Source organism: Eulemur rufifrons, chromosome 7, assembly GCF_041146395.1.
Source record: "Eulemur rufifrons isolate Redbay chromosome 7, OSU_ERuf_1, whole genome shotgun sequence".
In the NCBI taxonomy this organism is placed as follows: domain Eukaryota; kingdom Metazoa; phylum Chordata; class Mammalia; order Primates; family Lemuridae; genus Eulemur; species Eulemur rufifrons.
This window is the reverse complement of record NC_090989.1, coordinates 251,559,253-251,577,564: the sequence shown is the minus strand read 5'-3', so window position 1 is coordinate 251,577,564 and position 18,312 is coordinate 251,559,253. Positions and strand designations below refer to the sequence as shown.

The 18,312-nt window shown below is 40.9% G+C and overlaps 1 protein-coding gene across 1 annotated transcript in view; it reads right to left on the bottom strand.

The window, feature by feature from the left end:
• Positions 1–18,312, bottom strand: part of DNAI1 (dynein axonemal intermediate chain 1) — a 124,257-nt gene that overhangs the window by 35,223 nt on the left and 70,722 nt on the right. The window contains exon 3 of the mRNA XM_069476523.1: positions 1,302–1,334. Within this exon, the coding sequence (XP_069332624.1) occupies positions 1,302–1,325 (24 nt within the window). The 5' untranslated portion in view covers positions 1,326–1,334. The remainder of the gene's footprint in view (positions 1–1,301; positions 1,335–18,312) is intronic.

Sequence of the window (18,312 nt, the reverse complement as noted above, 5' to 3'; positions counted from 1 at the left end):
CTTGGACAAGCAAGCATGGCTTCAGGAAACCCCTTCATTCACAAATCCTTTCAGAAGCCAAGCTCTGCCCCTTGTACATAGAATCCAAAATGTACGACTCATGGAAGAGTCCAAAGGAGCTGCTCAGGACAGAGTTTTCTGCCTGAAAGATCATGGCCACTTCCACCCTGGAGGTCAGGGCTTAGCTAAAATATTGTGATGGGCCTTTGGCTCTAGTGGTGAGACCAGAAGAACTGGCTCCTTCCTACTGCCCTCCATAAAGCCCAGAGGCCAATGTTCAGGGCCAACTGCCAAGGGCAGGGCTCTATGCAAAGTGGCTTAGACATCAAGAAAGGATGCCAAGCTGTACTTCAACTCTAATTTATATTTTACCTTCCAGTCTGCCACCGTAAGGCTACCCTTGGAGCAATATTCTCTGTACTTAGTTACTTGAAGCCTCACATTCCCTCACATTTGGAGAAAAGAAAAATCAAGGGCTAGAAGTTTTGCCTTTCCTTGGTAGACAGTTAAACACCCTGCCAAAGTGGTTCATGACATATTTTTTTAAATGGTCACTCTCATTAGCAATCAAAGATATGTAAAATAAAATAATGCATTTTTTGCTATAAAATTGGCAAAACTATAAAACAAACAACCAAAGAAAATGAATATCCAGTGTTGGTGAGGTTGTGGGAAAACGGGCACCCACAAATTAGCACAACCTATCTAAAGAGCAATTTGAAAATATTTGAAATATTTACAAAATTTCAATTTGAAAACAGCCTAATAACTGTTTATATTCTTACCCAAATTTCTACATGTAGGAATTTATAACAAGGAAATAACCAAGGACATGCCCAAGATTTACATGTATGGATATTTATCAGAGGATTGATCATAATAGTGAAAAAGGAAACATCTAAATGTCTAACAATGTGGCATGGGTGAACAAATTATGGTATGGCCTTAAAGAACATAAAGTAAAATATTATGCAGAAATTTCAAATGATGCCATAAAAGTATATTTATTAGCAGTGAAAGACATTCTAAATATTTATTTGAAAAACAGGTTATAAAATAACATATACAGTTTGATTCCATTTAAAAATAAATATGTGTCGTTTTTATATATGCATAAAAATATCTCAGAGGATATAACATCACATATGAACTAAAGTTATTCTAGGGTGGGAGGCTTAAGGGTGATTTTTAACATTCTTCTTTTAGTTTGTTTGAATTTTCTAAAAATATGTAAATAATATTTTCAATAGAAAAAAGTATTTAGCATCTTGCTGAGAGACTGTGGTGGGCTCAGCACTTACTCTCTTCCTGGTTCCTCTGCCCATGCTGGTGCTCTGAATGAAGAACAGAAACAGAAGGTAAGTCATAAGTGAACTGACATGGAAATATCATAAATAGTATCACATGGAGGCTTCTGCCCAGGGACCTCACAGACAAAGGACATAGAGCTTTCCCAAGCCTCAGAAACAGTCTCCGTGGCACTCTAAGTGGTAACATGTTCTTCTTAGCCCAGCCAAAGAGGTCCTGTACCTGAGGCAATCCCATTTCAGCATCAGTGAGACTGACCCATGAAGAGCAACCAAGTAACTTAGCACCGGGAATTTCTTATTTGCAACTAGTTCAACAAATATTTTTAAAGCATATTCTAAGTGCTCAGCCCTGTCCCTAGGCAATAAGGGGATTTCAAATGCAGATAATATTCATAAACACTTGTTTGGAATGAATATATGCTCTTTATGAGCAGGTGCTTTTATACGCTTTCAACACTTCTGTATCTTCAGCAACTAGACCGATGCTCAGAACATAGTAAGTGTTCAAAATACTGAATGAATGAATGAATGAATGCTATCAAACCCATTAGTCTTCATGACCCTGGGAAAAGTGTCATTTCTCTCTGGGCTTCAGTTTTCTCATCAGTAAAATGCATAGGATTGGATGTGATGACCTTCCAGTTCTAACATGCTTAAATTTTATGTTCCCAAGTGCAGCATGCTCAATTTAATTTGATAAACATTCTATTTATGTGTCGGGTACTAACTTAAGCAGTGGGACAAAGGCAAAGAAAGATGAGGTCCCTATCCCAGTTTGCTCAGGGTCCGTGGAGGACAGATTAGTGTGATCAATGCTCATCACTCACTATGTGTTCCTTTGAAAGCCAGTTCTGTGGCAGCAATAGAGATGAGTGTACACAGGGCATAATGGAAGTGCACAGGGGCACCTACCCAGCCTGGGTTGCACAGAAAAGGCTTCCAGAAGTGGCCCTGTCTTAGCTGGGTGTCAAAGGACAAGCATGCATTGTCTAGGTGGATAAAATGTTTTTCAGAAAGAGAAAGCATCATGTACAAAGGCAAGAGAATAACAGTGACAGAGACAGTAAACTGTTCCACTAAACAAACAAACAAGAATCCCACCTATACAGGAGAAATAGGTGTTTCAGATGATCAAGCTCAAGGGAGATCAGTGGGGCTGGAGATGTGAGGGGTTGGGGGGGCTCTTGGAAGGAGCAGCCTAGAGCACTGAAGGAGGGGTCAAAGCAGCAGAGGAGCCAAAGGGCACACATTGGTGGCAGCATGGCACATTAGAAAGAGGCCTCTGCTCCCAGCTCTGTCACTGACCATGTGTGTGATCTGGGGGAAGAATTTGAGCCTTGGTTTCCCAAATACAAAACGAAGGAGGAGTTAGACTAGATGGGCTCTTACGACTCTGACATGGTAGGGTCTTTGGGAGAGGCTTGGTGGTTGGAAGGGCGGAAAGGGATTCCAGAGGAAGAGAAAAGTATGTCTCAGCTTGGGCAGGGATTGTTGCTGGTAGGGTGAGCAGCAGGATTCAGATTTCTGCCAGGTTTCCAAGGTTTCCAGTGATGGGAACCCTTCTCTGAGGCTAAGCCACATGAGCCAGAAAGCTGCTTTCCTTTGAAGGGCCTCTGATCCCTAAGGTAACAGGATGGAAGTGTTACAACGTGCAAAAACTTTCCAGCCCACAACAGAGCACTGGAGGGCCAATCCCAACCCAAACCACCAGCCTTAAATAGAAAACGAGATCCAGTTACCACTGCCCCCTGTAAATATGTCTGTAAAACATTTATCTGGCAATAAAAGAACTGACAAGGCAATTTGAGTGTAATTGTTTTTGGCAGTTGGAAATATTTCAATTAACACACTATAAAAGCCACACTATAATAAATGCAAAACAGGCCAATGAAATCAGCTACAGCCCTGACTTCCCAACCATGGCAAAGTAGATTGAATGTCAGGCTGCCACTTTGGGCCCCTGGTCTTCCAGAAGGAGAAGCTTGAGACAGACAAGACTGAATTTCTAAAAGGCTTTTTGATGGCTCCTCCCAGAAGCCTTCAAACCATGGAAGAAGAAAGCCCAACCTCCCTCCCCTGGCCCTCAGAACTCTATCATCTGGCTCCAAGTCTCCATTCCAGCCTGTTCTTCCACCCCTCATGTGCTAGGAGTTTGGGGTACAGTCCCACAAGTCCCTGAGCCTGGCCTGTGCTTTTCTACCTCTCTACCTTTGCTGTTATTATTTCTCTTGCCAGGAATGTCATCTTCCCCTTTTCCCTCCCTGCTCCCACTGTCTCTGCCTAACAAAACTGCCCAACTAGCCTCTGCTAGTCCTTTATCTAACTCCTCCTGACATGTTACCACCTTTCTCCTACCTTCCTTTACTCTTCCTTTCCTCACTTTGAGCAAGGCTACCCTCTACCTTCCACCACGAAAACAAGTACTGGCTGTTGTGAAATGAAGGATCAAATGTATATTCAAATAGACACTGTTTTCTCTGAGTTTGGTCTACAGAAGGGGGCAATGTCATGAAAGAAGCAGAACACTGCAGTACACCTGGGAGGCAGCTTGACAATTCCAGCAAGACCCATCATTCTTGGGCTATTGACAAAAGACGGTCCTTTTCTCCTGGATAGGTCATTCTATTTGGCCGAGGGAGGATGTCTATGAAGGAGTAAGCCAGGAAGAGGAAATCCACCCAACCCACCATGGCAGACAGCTTAGCCCTGCTGATCAATGGGACAACAGATGTCCCAGTCTGAAATTCTTCACAGTAGAGCATTCTTCTATCCTCATTGTTACAGATCCCCATGTGAGCACCATGAGGGCAGAAATTGTGTCTTATTCATCTTTGGACCACTAGCACAGAGCCTAGCACTTGGATGGAGTTCACCTCTCCTTATAAAGGTCACCAGTAACAACTCAGCTGTTTAGTTGTCACGTCTCAGTTCTCTTACAGGATCTGCTGTTGCTGAGGGCTCCCTGCCTCCTTCTTGAAACTTCTCCACCTTCTTTTTCATGTCACCAATCTCTCCAATGTCTCCTTCTCAATATTCTTGACCCCTCCAGGGCTATATGCTTGATGCTCTGGTCTTATTATCCTACACACTCCCCTTGGGTACTCTTCCCTGCTCATAGCTTTATCTTCCATCTTGTGGTAAAGCTCAAACCTATTTCTTCAGTTTAGACTTCCCAGAATCTCATATCCAAACTGATGACAGAGTACTCAAACTACCTTACAAACCAACCTCATTATGTTCTTTTTTTCACCCCAAACTGCCACTTCCTCCAGTATTCCCTCAAGTGCACCACTATCCATTTAGCCATCCAGGTTGGAAACTGGAACTACTAATATTAAAGATGCCTGCCTTTTCTTCACCCTCTCATTAGCATTCTATTTCAAAGTCTAACAGTTCTATTTCTTTAATATCTTTCATAACTATCCTCTCCATTTACACCCCCCTAATTCAAGCTTACTATCTTTGCCTAACTATTAATACATATGATCTCCCTGACTCCAGTCTCTTTCCACTCTAATAATTACATCATTATCATCATTTTCAGCTACTGAGCACTTACTGTGGGCCAGTCATTTACTAAGCTATTTATGCACATTATCTCATTTAATCTCCACAACCACTCTGTGGGGTAGGAGGTATCATTATTCCTACTCTACAGATAAGGAAATTGAGGCATAGAGAGATCAAGCAACTGACCCAAAGTTGACCAGGATTTGAACCCAAACTCTTAATCACTGTCTATAAGTGATCTTCTTAAAACATAAATCTGATCATGTTACTCTCCTGTTTTAAAGTCTCCAAGAGCTCTCCAGCCAAAGCTCCCTAACATGGTACCTGCCTCATTTCCTACTCTTTCTCTCCCACAGCCACACTCAGACACTTAACAGTTCTCCCAAAGCTTATGTAGGAAAGAGCCAGGTAAGCAAGGAGACTGGGTCTGTGTGCCTGGTGGTCAGATATGCTCCCTGAGCCTTGGGCAGGTGCCAGTGGCCACCTAGGAGGGGCTGCCCACATAAAATGTCTCCTATCTTTCTCAGTGTTCACAGGATTTCTTTCCTGAACCATTGACATCACTGCATCTTGCTCCTTTCCCTCACTACTACCAACCATGATGTCTGGCTGCAATTAATACTCTTCTGTCAGGCCAGCCTCTACGTGGGTCCCACTACCCCACCAACATGCTGCCTCTCTGGGCCTCTAACTGCCTTGTTCTTCCAGCATAGTTTTGGATTATCCTCTTGGCTCAGCACACTTTTGGATGATATTTAGGTTAATATCCTTCCTAGCTTGGCCCAGCCCTCAGGACTGTCCCTTTCCATAAGCAGCCCTCAGTGCAACCCCACTCAATCTGTCCTATAACATTTAAGGAAGCCAAAGGGCAGAGAGTGGGTCCCAAAGAAGTCTGGAAAACTGTGGAAAGGAGCCGGAAGAGAATGAGATAGCTGACAAGAGACATTCTCGTGTACAGCAGTGACATACCAAGAGCACAAGTTTGAAGTCTATTAGCCTGGCATAATCTGCAGAGGGGATAGGGGAGGGAGGAGGCAGAGACCAGTTGATGATCATCATCACCATCCTGGCTGCAATCTAGTGAGTGCTGACTGATGTCCAGGCATCCTGCTAGGCATTGTACAATCATTATACCCAATCCTCACAGCTTCCTTGCAATGAAGGTAAAACTGTTCCCATTTTAAAGACAAGGATACTGAGAATGGTTCGTATCAAATGACATGGTCAATGGAAGGATACACTGAAAACAAAAATTCTGGTCAATGTAACAGAGGATTTATTACCAGTTACTGGGCATTTACCTGCATTTAGACCTGTTTTAGTTCATGACCCACTGAACAGTGTAAGTGATCTATTTGTCCCTGAGCATATTTTAGGGCTAAATAAGGAAATAAAAAATTATTAAGCTGTTCCCCATTATTAATATAAAGATATAATATTTTATTTTATTTTATTTTTTTTTTTTTGAGACAGAGTCTCACTCTGTTGCCCAGGCTAGAGTGAGTGCCGTGGCGTCAGCCTAGCTCACAGCAACCTCAAACTCCTGAGCTCAAGCGATCCTCCTGTCTCAGCCTCCCGAGTAGCTGGGACTACAGGCATGCGCCACCATGCCCGGCTAATGTTTTCTATATATATTTTTAGCTGTCCATATAATTTCTTTCTATTTTTAGTAGAGGTGGGGTCTCGCTCTTGCTCAGGCTGGTCTCGAACTCCTGAGCTCAAACGATCTGCCCACCTCGGCCTCCCAGAGTGCTAGGATTACAGGCGTGAGCCACCGCGCCCGGCCAAGATATAATATTTTAAAAATCAGTATGTGATCAGATGAAGCCATGGAGCCCAACATGAGCTTTGAAGTCAACCATACCTGGGTTTGAGTCTCCACTCTGCTACCTGCTAGTTTTATGACCTTTGGCAAGTTAGTTGTCTTCTCTGAACCTCAGCATCCTTGTCTTTAAAATGGGCGTCATAATGACACCCTCTCAGATAATCATAGGCTTGCTATGAGGATTAAATGAATCAATGCACATAAAGTACATAATGTGGAGCATTTTATGTGCACCTGGCCAGAGTGTGTGCCCAGTAAATGATGGCTGACGGCATTACATTCCCATTTAAAGACCGTGCTCTGCCCTCAGCACAAAAGATCTGTGTGGCCCTTTGCCTACTAGAAAGCACCCCCCTCCCCATCCCCAGGGATGACTAGAGTCTTCAGCAGCTTACATCTCCATCCAGAAGTTCAATGCTGAAACATTATTGTTCCTGGAAAGAGGGGCTCTTCGAAGCATGCAAACCCACAGATGCTGCTTCCTCCTTCCTGGAGCCCAAGAGACTTTGTTTACCATTTCAGTTGTCTTGGTCCTTATTTTAAAACTCACTAACAGGTTTCCATTAAGCTAAATTGAAACTAAATACCTCACCAGCTTGTAGTTTCCATTTCTAAAAGGGTAAAAGCTCTTAGTCCCAAAGGAACAGCAATTCCCCAACAGATCTTCCTCCAGCTACACTGAATACATTTCAAACTCCTGAGCCTAGTGCAGTGTCTAAAACTCACAGAAGGCATTCAATAAGTGTTTGTAGTTGAAAGAGATATCAACATATTTAAACAGTGGCATGCAGGATAAAAACTACTATCATACATTGTTGTGGGAGTGCCAATTGATGCAGACTGTTTCTAGGGTAATTTGGCAATATTTACCAAAATTTAAAATGTATATACCCCTCAACTCAGCAACTCCACTTTCTTGAATTTTTCCTATAGAAATACTCACACCTGCATAAGATGTATGTACAAAACTGCTTGCTGCAGCATTATTTGTAATTTTTTTTTTTTTTTTTTTGAGACAGAGTCTCACTCTGTTGCCCGGACTAGAGTGCCATGGTGTCAATCTAGCTCACAGCAACCTCAAACTCCTGGGCTCAAGCGATCCTCCTACCTCAGCCTCCCCAGTAGCTGGGACTACAGGCATGCACCATCATGCTAATTTTTTGCATATATTTTTAGTTGTCCAGATAATTACTTTCCATTTTTAGTAGAGACGGCGGCAGGGGCGTTTCGCTCTTACTCAGGCTGGTCTCAAACTCCTGAGCTCAAATGATCCTCCGCCTCGGCCTCCCAGAGTGCTAGGATTACAGGCATGAGCCACCACACCTGGCCTGTAATATTTTTTAAATGGAAAAAACTCTAAATATTCATCAATAGAGGCCTAGTTAAATAAATGAAATAATATAAAATAAATTATTATAGCAATTCAATGATAATATGCATATTTTTATAAGAATGACTATTGTACGTGGTGACTATTGTAACAATGTATTGTATTCTTAAAAATTGCTGAGAGTAGATTTTAAGTGTTCTCACCACAAAAAATTATAAATATATGAGGTAATACACATGTTAATTAGCTCAATTTAGCCATTCCACAATGTATACATATCTCAAAGTGTCATGTTGTACGTGATAAATATACACAATTTTTATTTGTCAATTAAAAATAGTATATTATTTTTAAAATAAATAAAATAAAAAGAATGAAGTAAAACTTTATGTATTGTTATGGAGAGCTCACTAATATATATTGTCAAATAAAAAAGCAAGTTATAGGAAAAGATGCTCCATCTGTTTATTTTACGAATATGTGTGTATGTGTATCTGCATATACATGTAAAATTTCTGGAAGAATATAGAGAATCTGTTGACAGTGGTTTGTCCAGGCAGTGTGACTGGGGGAGAATTATGGGGTGGGGGATTAATATTGTTTGCCATATACTCACTGTCATGGTTTTAATATTTTTAATGTGAATGTGCACTACTTTTATAATGTGAAATACCAATTAAGAATTTAAAGATGCTACACAGCCAAGGAAACAATCATTGGAGCGAACAGACAACCTACAGAATGGGAGAAAATATTTGCATGCCATACATTCAATAAAGGGCTGATAACTAGAATCTATAAAGAACTCAGGGCCAGGCGCGGTGGCTCCCATATCTAATCCTAGCACTTTAGGAGGCTGAGCGGGGAGGATTATTTGAGCTCAGGAGTTCAAGACCAGCCTGTGTAAGAGTGAGACTACATCTCTACTAAAAATAGAAAGAAAGTAGCTGGACAACTAAAAATATGCAGAAAAAATTAGCTGGGCATGGTGGCACATGTCTGTAGTCCCAGCTACTTGGGAGGCTGAGGCAGAAGGATCACTTGAGCCCAGGAATTTGAGGTTGCTGTGAGCTAGGCTGAAGCCACGGCACTCTAGGCCAGGCAACAGAGTGAGACTCTGTCTCAAAAAAAATAAAAAAAAAAACCTCAGGCAAATCAGCAAGAAAAAAATCAAACAACCCCATTAAAAAGTAGACAAAGAACATGAACAGAAACTTTTCAAAAAAAGATAGCCTAATCGCCAACAAACATATGAAAAAATGCTCAACGTCTCTAGTCATCAGGGAAATGCAAATTGAAATCACAATGAAATAATACTTAACCCCAGTGAGAATGGCTTCTATCAAAAAGTCCCAAAACAACAAATGTTGGTGTGGATGCCGAGATAGGAACATTCACACACTGCTGGTGGGACAGCAAACTAGTACAACCTCTATGGAAAGTAGTATGGAGATACTTCAAAGAACTAAAACTACTATTTGATCCAGCAATTCCACTACTGAATATTTACCTAAGAAAAAAGAACGTTCTATAAAAAAGACATCTGCACTTGAATGTTTATAGCAGCAAAATTCACAATTGCAAACATGGAGACAACACAAGTGCCCATCAATACATGAGTGGATTAATGAAATGTGAAATATGTATACCATGGAGTACTATCCAGCCATAAAAAAAATGGGGAACTGGACGAGCGTGGTGGCTCATGCCTGTAATCCTAGCCCTCTGGGAGGCCGAGGTGGGAGGATAGCTCGAGGTCAGGAGTTCGAGACCAGCCTGAGCAAGAGCGAGACCCTGCCTCTACTAAAAAAATAGAAAGAAATTATCGGGACACCTAAAAATATATAGAAAAAATTAGCCAGGCATGATGGCATAAACTCTGCCTCTTAATTGGAGGTATTGGTGTGGTTGTCTTTACCATGTTGCTTTTTGTTTTCTATTTTTTTCCATCTGCTGTTGTTCCTCTCTTCATCTTCTGCTTTCTTTTGTGTTAATTGACTATTTTTTTTGTGTTATATTTTATGTTCTGTATTGGCTTTTTAGATGTGCCTCTCTGTATTGTTTGCGTGTGTGTGTGTGTGTGTATGCACGCAAGCGCGTGCACATGCATGCAAGTGTGGTTGCTCTAAGTTTTACAATATGCATCCTAAACTTACCATGGTCTTCTAAGAATAAATACCATACCACTTCATACTTAACTATGTAATAATCTTACAACATCATAATTTAATTTACCAGCACCACCCTATCCTTTGCCCTATTGTTGTCAGAGATTTTATTTGTATATATATTATAAACCCCACTTAACAATGATTTTTTGCTTTTAAACAGTCATATGTCTTTTAAGAGAATTAATAGAGGCCAGGTGCAGTGGCTTATGCCTGTAATCCTAGCACTCTGGGAGGCCGAGGTGGGAGGATCGTTTGAGCTCAGGAGTTCAAGACCAGCCTGAGCAAGACCGAGACCCCGTCTCTACTAAAAATAGAAAGAAATTATATGGACAACTAAAAATATGTATAGAAAAAATTAGCTGGGCATGGTGGTGCATGCCTGTAGTCCCAACTACTCGGGAGGCTGAGGCAGGAGGATCGCTTGAGCCCAGGAGTTTGAGGTTGCTGTGAGCCAGGCTGATGCCATGGCACTCTAGCCTGGGTAACAGAGTGAGACTCTGTCTCAAAAAAAAAAAAAAAAAAAAAAAAAGAGAGAGAGAGAATTAATAGAAAGAAAAAAAGCTGGTCTTTTACCTTTACCTACATATTTACTATTACCAATAGTTTTTGATCTTTCCCATATATCAATTTTCCATAAGGTATCACTTTCTTACAGTCTAAAGAATTTACTTTGGTATTTCTTTTAGTGAAAGTGTGATGATGGCAAATTCTCTTAGATTTAGTTTATCTGAAAATGTATTTATTTCACCCTCCTTTTTGAGTGGTATTTTTTGCTGGATATAGAATCCTGGGTTGACAGCAATTTTCTTTCAGGGATTTACATATGTCATTCCATTATCATTCCCCTATATGCAATGTGTCATTTTTCTCTGGCTACTTCCAAAACTTTATTTTTATCTTTGGTGTTCAGTAGTTTGACTACGAGAGACCAGCTTGTGGTTTATTTGTATTTATCCTGCTTGGGACTCACAGACATTTTGATAGTGCTATATGTTTTCTACCAAGTTTGGGAAATTTTTGACCATTATTTCTTCAAATATGTTTTTCCTCCTCTTTTCTCTTTCCTTCTGTATTCCAACTACATACATGTTCCAAATACATATAATATATTCCCACAGGTCAGGAAGGCTACATTTTTAAAAAATCTTGTTTCTCTCTGTTCTTCAGATTGGATAATTTCCATGGATCCATCTTCGCATTTAGCTGTTAGGCCCATCCAATGAATTTTTCATTTCTCATATTATATTTTTCTATTTTTTCCATTTTTCTGCTTAGATTCCCCATCTGTACATCCATTAAAATGGTATTTCCTTTAGGTCCATAAATATATTTATAACAGCTTCTTTAAAGTTATTGCCTGCTAATTCTAACTTCTTAGTTATCTCACTGATACCATCATGCTCTCCTTTGGATCTCATCTCCCTGAGCCATGATCAAGAAATTGTCCCCAAGGAGAGAGCGAGGATAAGTATATGACTCATTTTGGGTGTTTTCTTTCCCTCAGGCATCCCTGTCCTGTGTTGTCTATTATCCAGTGCCTGAAAACAGTTGTCCCATATATTGTGCTCAGGTTTACAGTTGTTTGTAGAGGGAGGGCAAGTCCAATATGAATTGCTCCATCATGGCCAGAATATAAATCCCTATATCAAGGTCTTTAAGAGTTATATATAGCCGGGCGCGGTGGCTCACGCCTGTAATCCTAGCTCTCTGGGAGGCCGAGGCGGGTGGATCGCTTGAGGTCAGGAGTTCGAGACCAGCCTGAGCAAGAGCGAGACCCCGTCTCTACTAAAAATAGAAAGAAATTATCTGGCCAACTAAAAACATATATAGAAAAAATTAACCGGGCATGGTGGCGCATGCCTGTAGTCCCAGCTACTCGGGAGGCTGAGGCAGTAGGATCGCTTAAGCCGAGGAGTCTGAGGTTGCTGTGAGCTAAGCTGACGCCACGGCACTCACTCTAGCCTGGGCAACAAAGTGAGACTCTGTCTCAACAACAAAAAAAAAAAAGAGTTATATATAAAGTGTGTTGTATTTTAAAATCCATCACAAAAACATGGTATTTTTAAAACCCTGCAGTAAAGGTTTTTATAAAGGACAGGACCTTTTGTGATGTAAATATCAGCCCTGAATAAAGGCATTGGACTGGAAGAAATCTGAGGCCCCTTCCTGCACAATTCATGAGAAAGAGATTTACCAGAAACAATGTAGAAGTTACTTTAGAGTAAAGTAGGTTATATCTTGCACTGGAGGAGCTGAGGAAAGAAAATACCTCCTTCTAAGGTTAACTGCCTTGCTCATAGCTTTAGGTGCTTAGAGAGTCATAGGATCTTGTCCCTCACTGACATTGCCTAGGATGGACAGATGAGCTAGGGTCAATCAGATTCCTTCTCTAAGAGTTTGAACTAAAACTACAGAAAGAACAAGTAGTTGGATAAAGACATTGATGAAAATGTTTGTGAGGTCGGCAGAAGCTAGAGCAGCCATGATGAGCTGGAAACACACTAAAGTAATGAGGGGGCAGAGACCATGGAAAAGCTGGCTGGTTGGGAAAGGAGAATAGGGAATGAAACACATAGTTGCTAATAGTAATAGAGAAGCCATGAAAGATATAGAGAAAGTAGTTGGTCCCTATACCTGTTTCAGAACCAATAGCTTTCTAATTCCAATTCTAGGTTATCTATATATTTATAATACCCATATACAATCTCCCGCACATACCACTCCCTTCTCCCACCTCATTTTATTTGAGGTAACCTTAGTGAGCTTCTGTTCTTCACAATTTAAAGAGCTTAACTAAAGTATATATACCTTAGAGTTTTCCAGGCCTATTAAGGTCAGGAGGAGTGGAGAAGACTTCGGCATTCCATGCAGAGGAACAAAATCATTAAGAAAGACACAAAGGCATGGAAACAGGTGTATATCCAAGGATCAACAGATTTTTTTTTTGTCTGTTTGTCCTGAAATAAGATTTGAGGCTGAATACATGACACATTGAAAAAATAAGTGAAAAAATAGATGTGAGGTAAGAATAAAAGTAGGAAAATAAGCTTAACACTAGGGCTGAAGTCCCTACATAATTATCAGAATTAGGCTCCTTTGACTAGGATGAAGGAAGCATGAATTGCTTCTTCTGCAGGCCAAGAAAGAAAAGTTAGTATTCAGAGTATTTCAGTACATACTCTTCCATTGTTCATTTATTCACTCATCAACTAATTCATTTAGTCATTATTTATTCATCTGGCATTTATTAAGAATCTACTATATGCCAGATCCTAGGATGACAGCTAAAGAAGAACCAAGGTTGAGTTGCTTACCATGCCTGGGGTTCTCAGTATAGGAGGTGAGATAAATGGAGGACAAAAATCCACCATACAAACCATAATTCAGTGACTCTATGAGTAGGACAAAGTGTTGTCAGACTCAAAGCAGTGAAACTAAAGTTTGATCAACAGCTGTGTCTTTTGCTTGCTTCTTCCACACAACTACGTCAGTGCTCAGTGACTGTGAAGATTGAGCACTCCATACAAATTCCTAACTGGCAGAAAACAATTTCATGTGGTTTGCTCACAGCTGGTGCCAGAGAATCAACACTACTCCTTAGCATCAGCTTGCAGGCTGCAAAGCCCCAGTGATAAGCGCAAGGGTCCTTGCCATTATTATTTGAGTACCTGGCATGTACCAAGTACTAACAATGTATTAGGCTCCACAGTACACAAGGGAGAAAACCAAATTCTGGCCTCAAATGCTCACAGCTGTTTTGTAATCTGATAATTGTGCATGACAAACCTCAGACCATAACTCTGAAAATAGCATGACTACAATCATAACAAAATGGAAAAGCCATTGGCAAAATTTGTTTTCTAGTTATCACTTCCAGGGGAATTCCATAACACCACTATGGGAAAGGAAGAAAAACTCTCTCAACTTTCTGCTGTGAAACCTCAAAATTATCATCATCTGCATCCATCCTTTCTCTTCTCCTGTTACAAAGAGATCCTCCTCCTGTCCACAACTGATCCATTCCCATCTCCTCAGAGACTTGGCTCTAGTCCTTATTTAATCTTTCTCATTAATCTTCAACTTCTCTCTCCATCTGGGGTCCTTCCCGTCAGCATTTAATATATTCAAGTCTTACTTTCATCTTTTAAAACAAATCCTTGTTTATATGGTCTTTACTGTCTTCTTAGTTCAATTCAGTCTAGCTTGTACATCTGAAATTGTTCTTTCCAAGGTCTCCAATAATTTCCTAGTTATTACATCTTAATGTTCAAGCACCAAGCTCTGTCTTGGTGCTTATCTTCACTGACACCATAGCAGCATGCAATACAGCTGACCACATACTTTCATTAGAAACACACTCTTCCTTTGGTTTCTGGGACATTATTTTTCCTTGTCTTCTTACTTCTCTGGTTACTCTTTCTTATTCTCTATTTTGGACTCTTCTTCTTCTGTCCAAACCTTAAATGCTGGTGTTCCTCCCAGAAGTCATCCCTGATTCCCCCAGAATCAGTGTTAGGATCCCCTATCACATGCTTTCACAACACCCCCTCTTAGCTCCTCCACCACATTCCATCATTCACTCAGTAATCATCCACTGATAGCTTTTGGCATGATGGCCACTGTGTTAGGAGCTGAGAATGTAGATGTAAGCAAAAACATTCACAGGCCCTGCTCCCAAGGAACTTACACTCTAATGGGAGAGACATACAATAATCACATAATTACACAAATAAGTGAACCATTACAAACTATGATACATACTATAGAAGAAAGGAACACAGAACAATAAGACTATAAAATAGAGGAAACTTAACCCTATCTTCAATAACAGGGCAGAGGGCATTGGAGTGGGTTGTGAGGATTGATTTTTGGGCTAAAATCTTAGGAGTGAGTACACGTGTGAGGGAGGGTGTGAAGAATGTTCCAGAAAGAGGGGATAGCACATACAACTGAAGTATAGCAATAATGAGGGAAGAGTGGTACAAGTTAAGGTTTAGAGATCCAGGCAGGTCTCAGCCCATATGGGCCCCTGAAGGATACCAAAAAATTTGGTTCCTATCCTAAGAGCAATGGGAAGTCACTAAAGGGTTCCAAGTGGGAGATGGCATAATCAGACTGGCAGTTTGAAAAGATCACTCTTGATGTAGTACAGAGAATGGATTGGAGAGGGCATGGGGGGTTGAGGGGATGACCAGTTACAAGACTGTTACAGCATTCTGCGTGAGATGGTTTTAGGTTCAGCTATGGAGGTGGCAGTAAATATGAAAAAAGTAGTTTGATTTGAGATACATTTAGAAGGTAAAGGGGTAAAAGATCATATCTAGGGCTTGAGGAAGACAGGTGTAAGGATGACACTGAAAATAAGGGTCACAAGAGTGAGGATACTTTACTTTGAACACACAGAAACACAACTTCCCCTGGATTCTGCTCACCTCCTATCCTTTCTTCTATGGATCCCAGACCTCATCACCAGACTCAAAATCTCTGATTCATCCAATACTCTCTTTCGACCTTGCACCCAATCCTGACTACTTGCCCTTACCCTCATCATCTTTCATCTAGATCAGTATTTCTAAAAGTATCGCCCCAGAGGGGCCTCATGGGAGACTACAAAATGGTCCAAAACACAAGTCTTTTCCTTGGCTTTTAGAGGCGAATAATACAAAATTCCAGACTCTGATTTTTTTTTTTTTATGGTAACCAACTGAGTTATAAAGGGGTACTAAAATTTGTTAGTCATAAACTAAAATTAGCTTTTAACTGGAGTTGACAGAAGATTCTAATTCGGTTTTCTACTAAGAAGTCTGGCTCCCAGGCAATGTTTGGCAACGCTGCAAAGCTCCTCCTGCACATGTATACATGCAGACAGTTGGCATTCTCATAATTTTCAGGAAGGACACTTTGTTATCGGGGCATTACCAGTGATGTTTTGAGCTGGTCATGGTTTATGGTCCCTGACATTCATGCATTTTAATTACAAATTATGATTCATGGAGCTCCATCATGACCAATTTAATATTCCATGGGTTATTTGATTAACTTTATGGGGTAGAGGGATGCACCTCTCTGACCTTATCTCTTGCTGCTTTTCCCCTCCCTTCCTTGCTGATCCAGAACATGTGTAGCAGGACCTGATTCTCAGGGGCTTTATACTTGCTAAGCCATCTGTCTAGTATGCTTCCCCCCCAGATATTACATAGCCAGCTCCTTCATTTCCTTCAGGTCTTTACTCAAATGTCAGCTCTGTGAGGCCCTCCCTGACTACCCTATTTAAATTAATATAATCTTTTGGTTGCCTGATCTTCTTAGCCTACTTTTTCTCATTGGTACCTATTACCATCTGATATACTATATATTTTATTTATTTGTTTATTGATAATTTACTTCCAACTAAAAGATAAGCTCCATGAGAGCAGGGATTTTTGTTTGTTGTATTTGTTTTGTTCTTGCTATCTCACCAATAGCTAGAACAGTACCTGGTCTAGAGTATATACAATAAATAATTATTGAATAAATGTTCACATCATCAGTATTTTTTACCTCTTAGTCTCCAACATCCAGCTCTTAAGGCATGGATACATGTAGTTCAAATTTGAATCATTCACAGCCATAGTGCCAAAGCAGATACATAGACATGAACCCAGAATAACATGCTTATATAGTGACATTTCCTTGTTATCACTCCTCATTAGTCTCCCCAACCAGGTTCACCGCCCCCCCTTCCTGTCTTCCAAACACACTCAGATGAAAATTTCCAAAGAACAGCTCAGGGCAATCAGAATTAATATTCAACTCATTTTCCCAGAACTTAATATAGTCTTAGGTATCGTGCTAGGTACAGGGGAATCAGCAATGACCAAGTCAGACATGATCTTTGCCATAACAGAGTTTATAGTCTAGTGGAGATATCACCCTATTCTGCCACCAGAAAAGAGATTTAATCCCTTGTAGGAGAATGTGAAGGTCAAGCTGAGACTTTAAGTATGAATAGGAGATGAAAGAGATTTGTGACTAGGTAGAGTAAAGCAGCTGGCAGCAGACAGAAAAGATTGTACCAGGCAGTCAGAAGAAACAGCACTTTCAAAGGCCTAAAGGAAAAAAAGAGTGTGGATATCACTTTCCAGGAAGTGAGGGAAGTTCAGTTTGCTGGAAATGTAGAATTTTCACAGAGCAATGGTGAGATCTGAAGCAGGATGGGTAGCAAAGGCCTGACCACGCAGGGCCTTGCAGGCCATATCAAGCAAATTGGACATGTGGGACTTTATCCTAAGAGTAACAAGGAGCTACTAAAAGGTCTGATCAGTGCAGTGACAAGAACAAATGGAGTTTAAACTTCCCTGTATCCCCTAACAAACCTGACCTTCCCTCACCACTACAGGCCTCTAAGTCCTACCTGCCTCCTCCCTGAAGCCTTACTACTGCTCCAACCTGCATGCCTCTCTCCCTTTCACCCCCAGGGACCCCATCCTCCCTTACTTTTGTATGCCTGTGTTCTGTCTCCCCCACTGAGCTGAGCTCTCAGAGGACAGGGACAACTTCTCAAACATCTCTAGGTTATCTCATACCCAATTAGCACTGACCCAAATTGGGATTCACTGAGACAAGAGGATAATGAATACATTCTAGCACAAACCAGCCTTTTCTCAGACCCCAGACACCAATATTTACTGTACTAAAACAACCCTTCCCTCCAGGGGGCAGTGCTGATGTGTTCAGAGCCAGTTGACCCAGGTTTCTCTGCTTCCTGTCTGCTCTCACCTCTCTGCTCTCAGTGTAACTAGTCTCCAGTGTTTCACCTAATGGACTGAAGAAACTCATCCTCAAGCTTGTTCAAGCTGCAAGTTGCTAGAAAAGACAAATCTAATCTACTGTGACAGAAAGCAGATCAGTGGCAACCTGGGGAAGGCACGGTGGGGGGCAGTAGGGAGAACTGACTAGAATAAGGCCCAGGGAACTTCTTGAAATAAAGTATCCTCTATCTTGATTGTGGTGGTGGCTCACAAGTATGTAAATTTGTCAAAACTTATCAACATGCACAACTAAAATGTTCCATTTTATTGTATGTAAACCAGACTTCATTAATGTCGATTTAAAAACAAACCGCCTATAAATTAAGGGTCAGTAGTCCCAAGCACAGTACATGAACTTCAAAACACAGCTCAACCC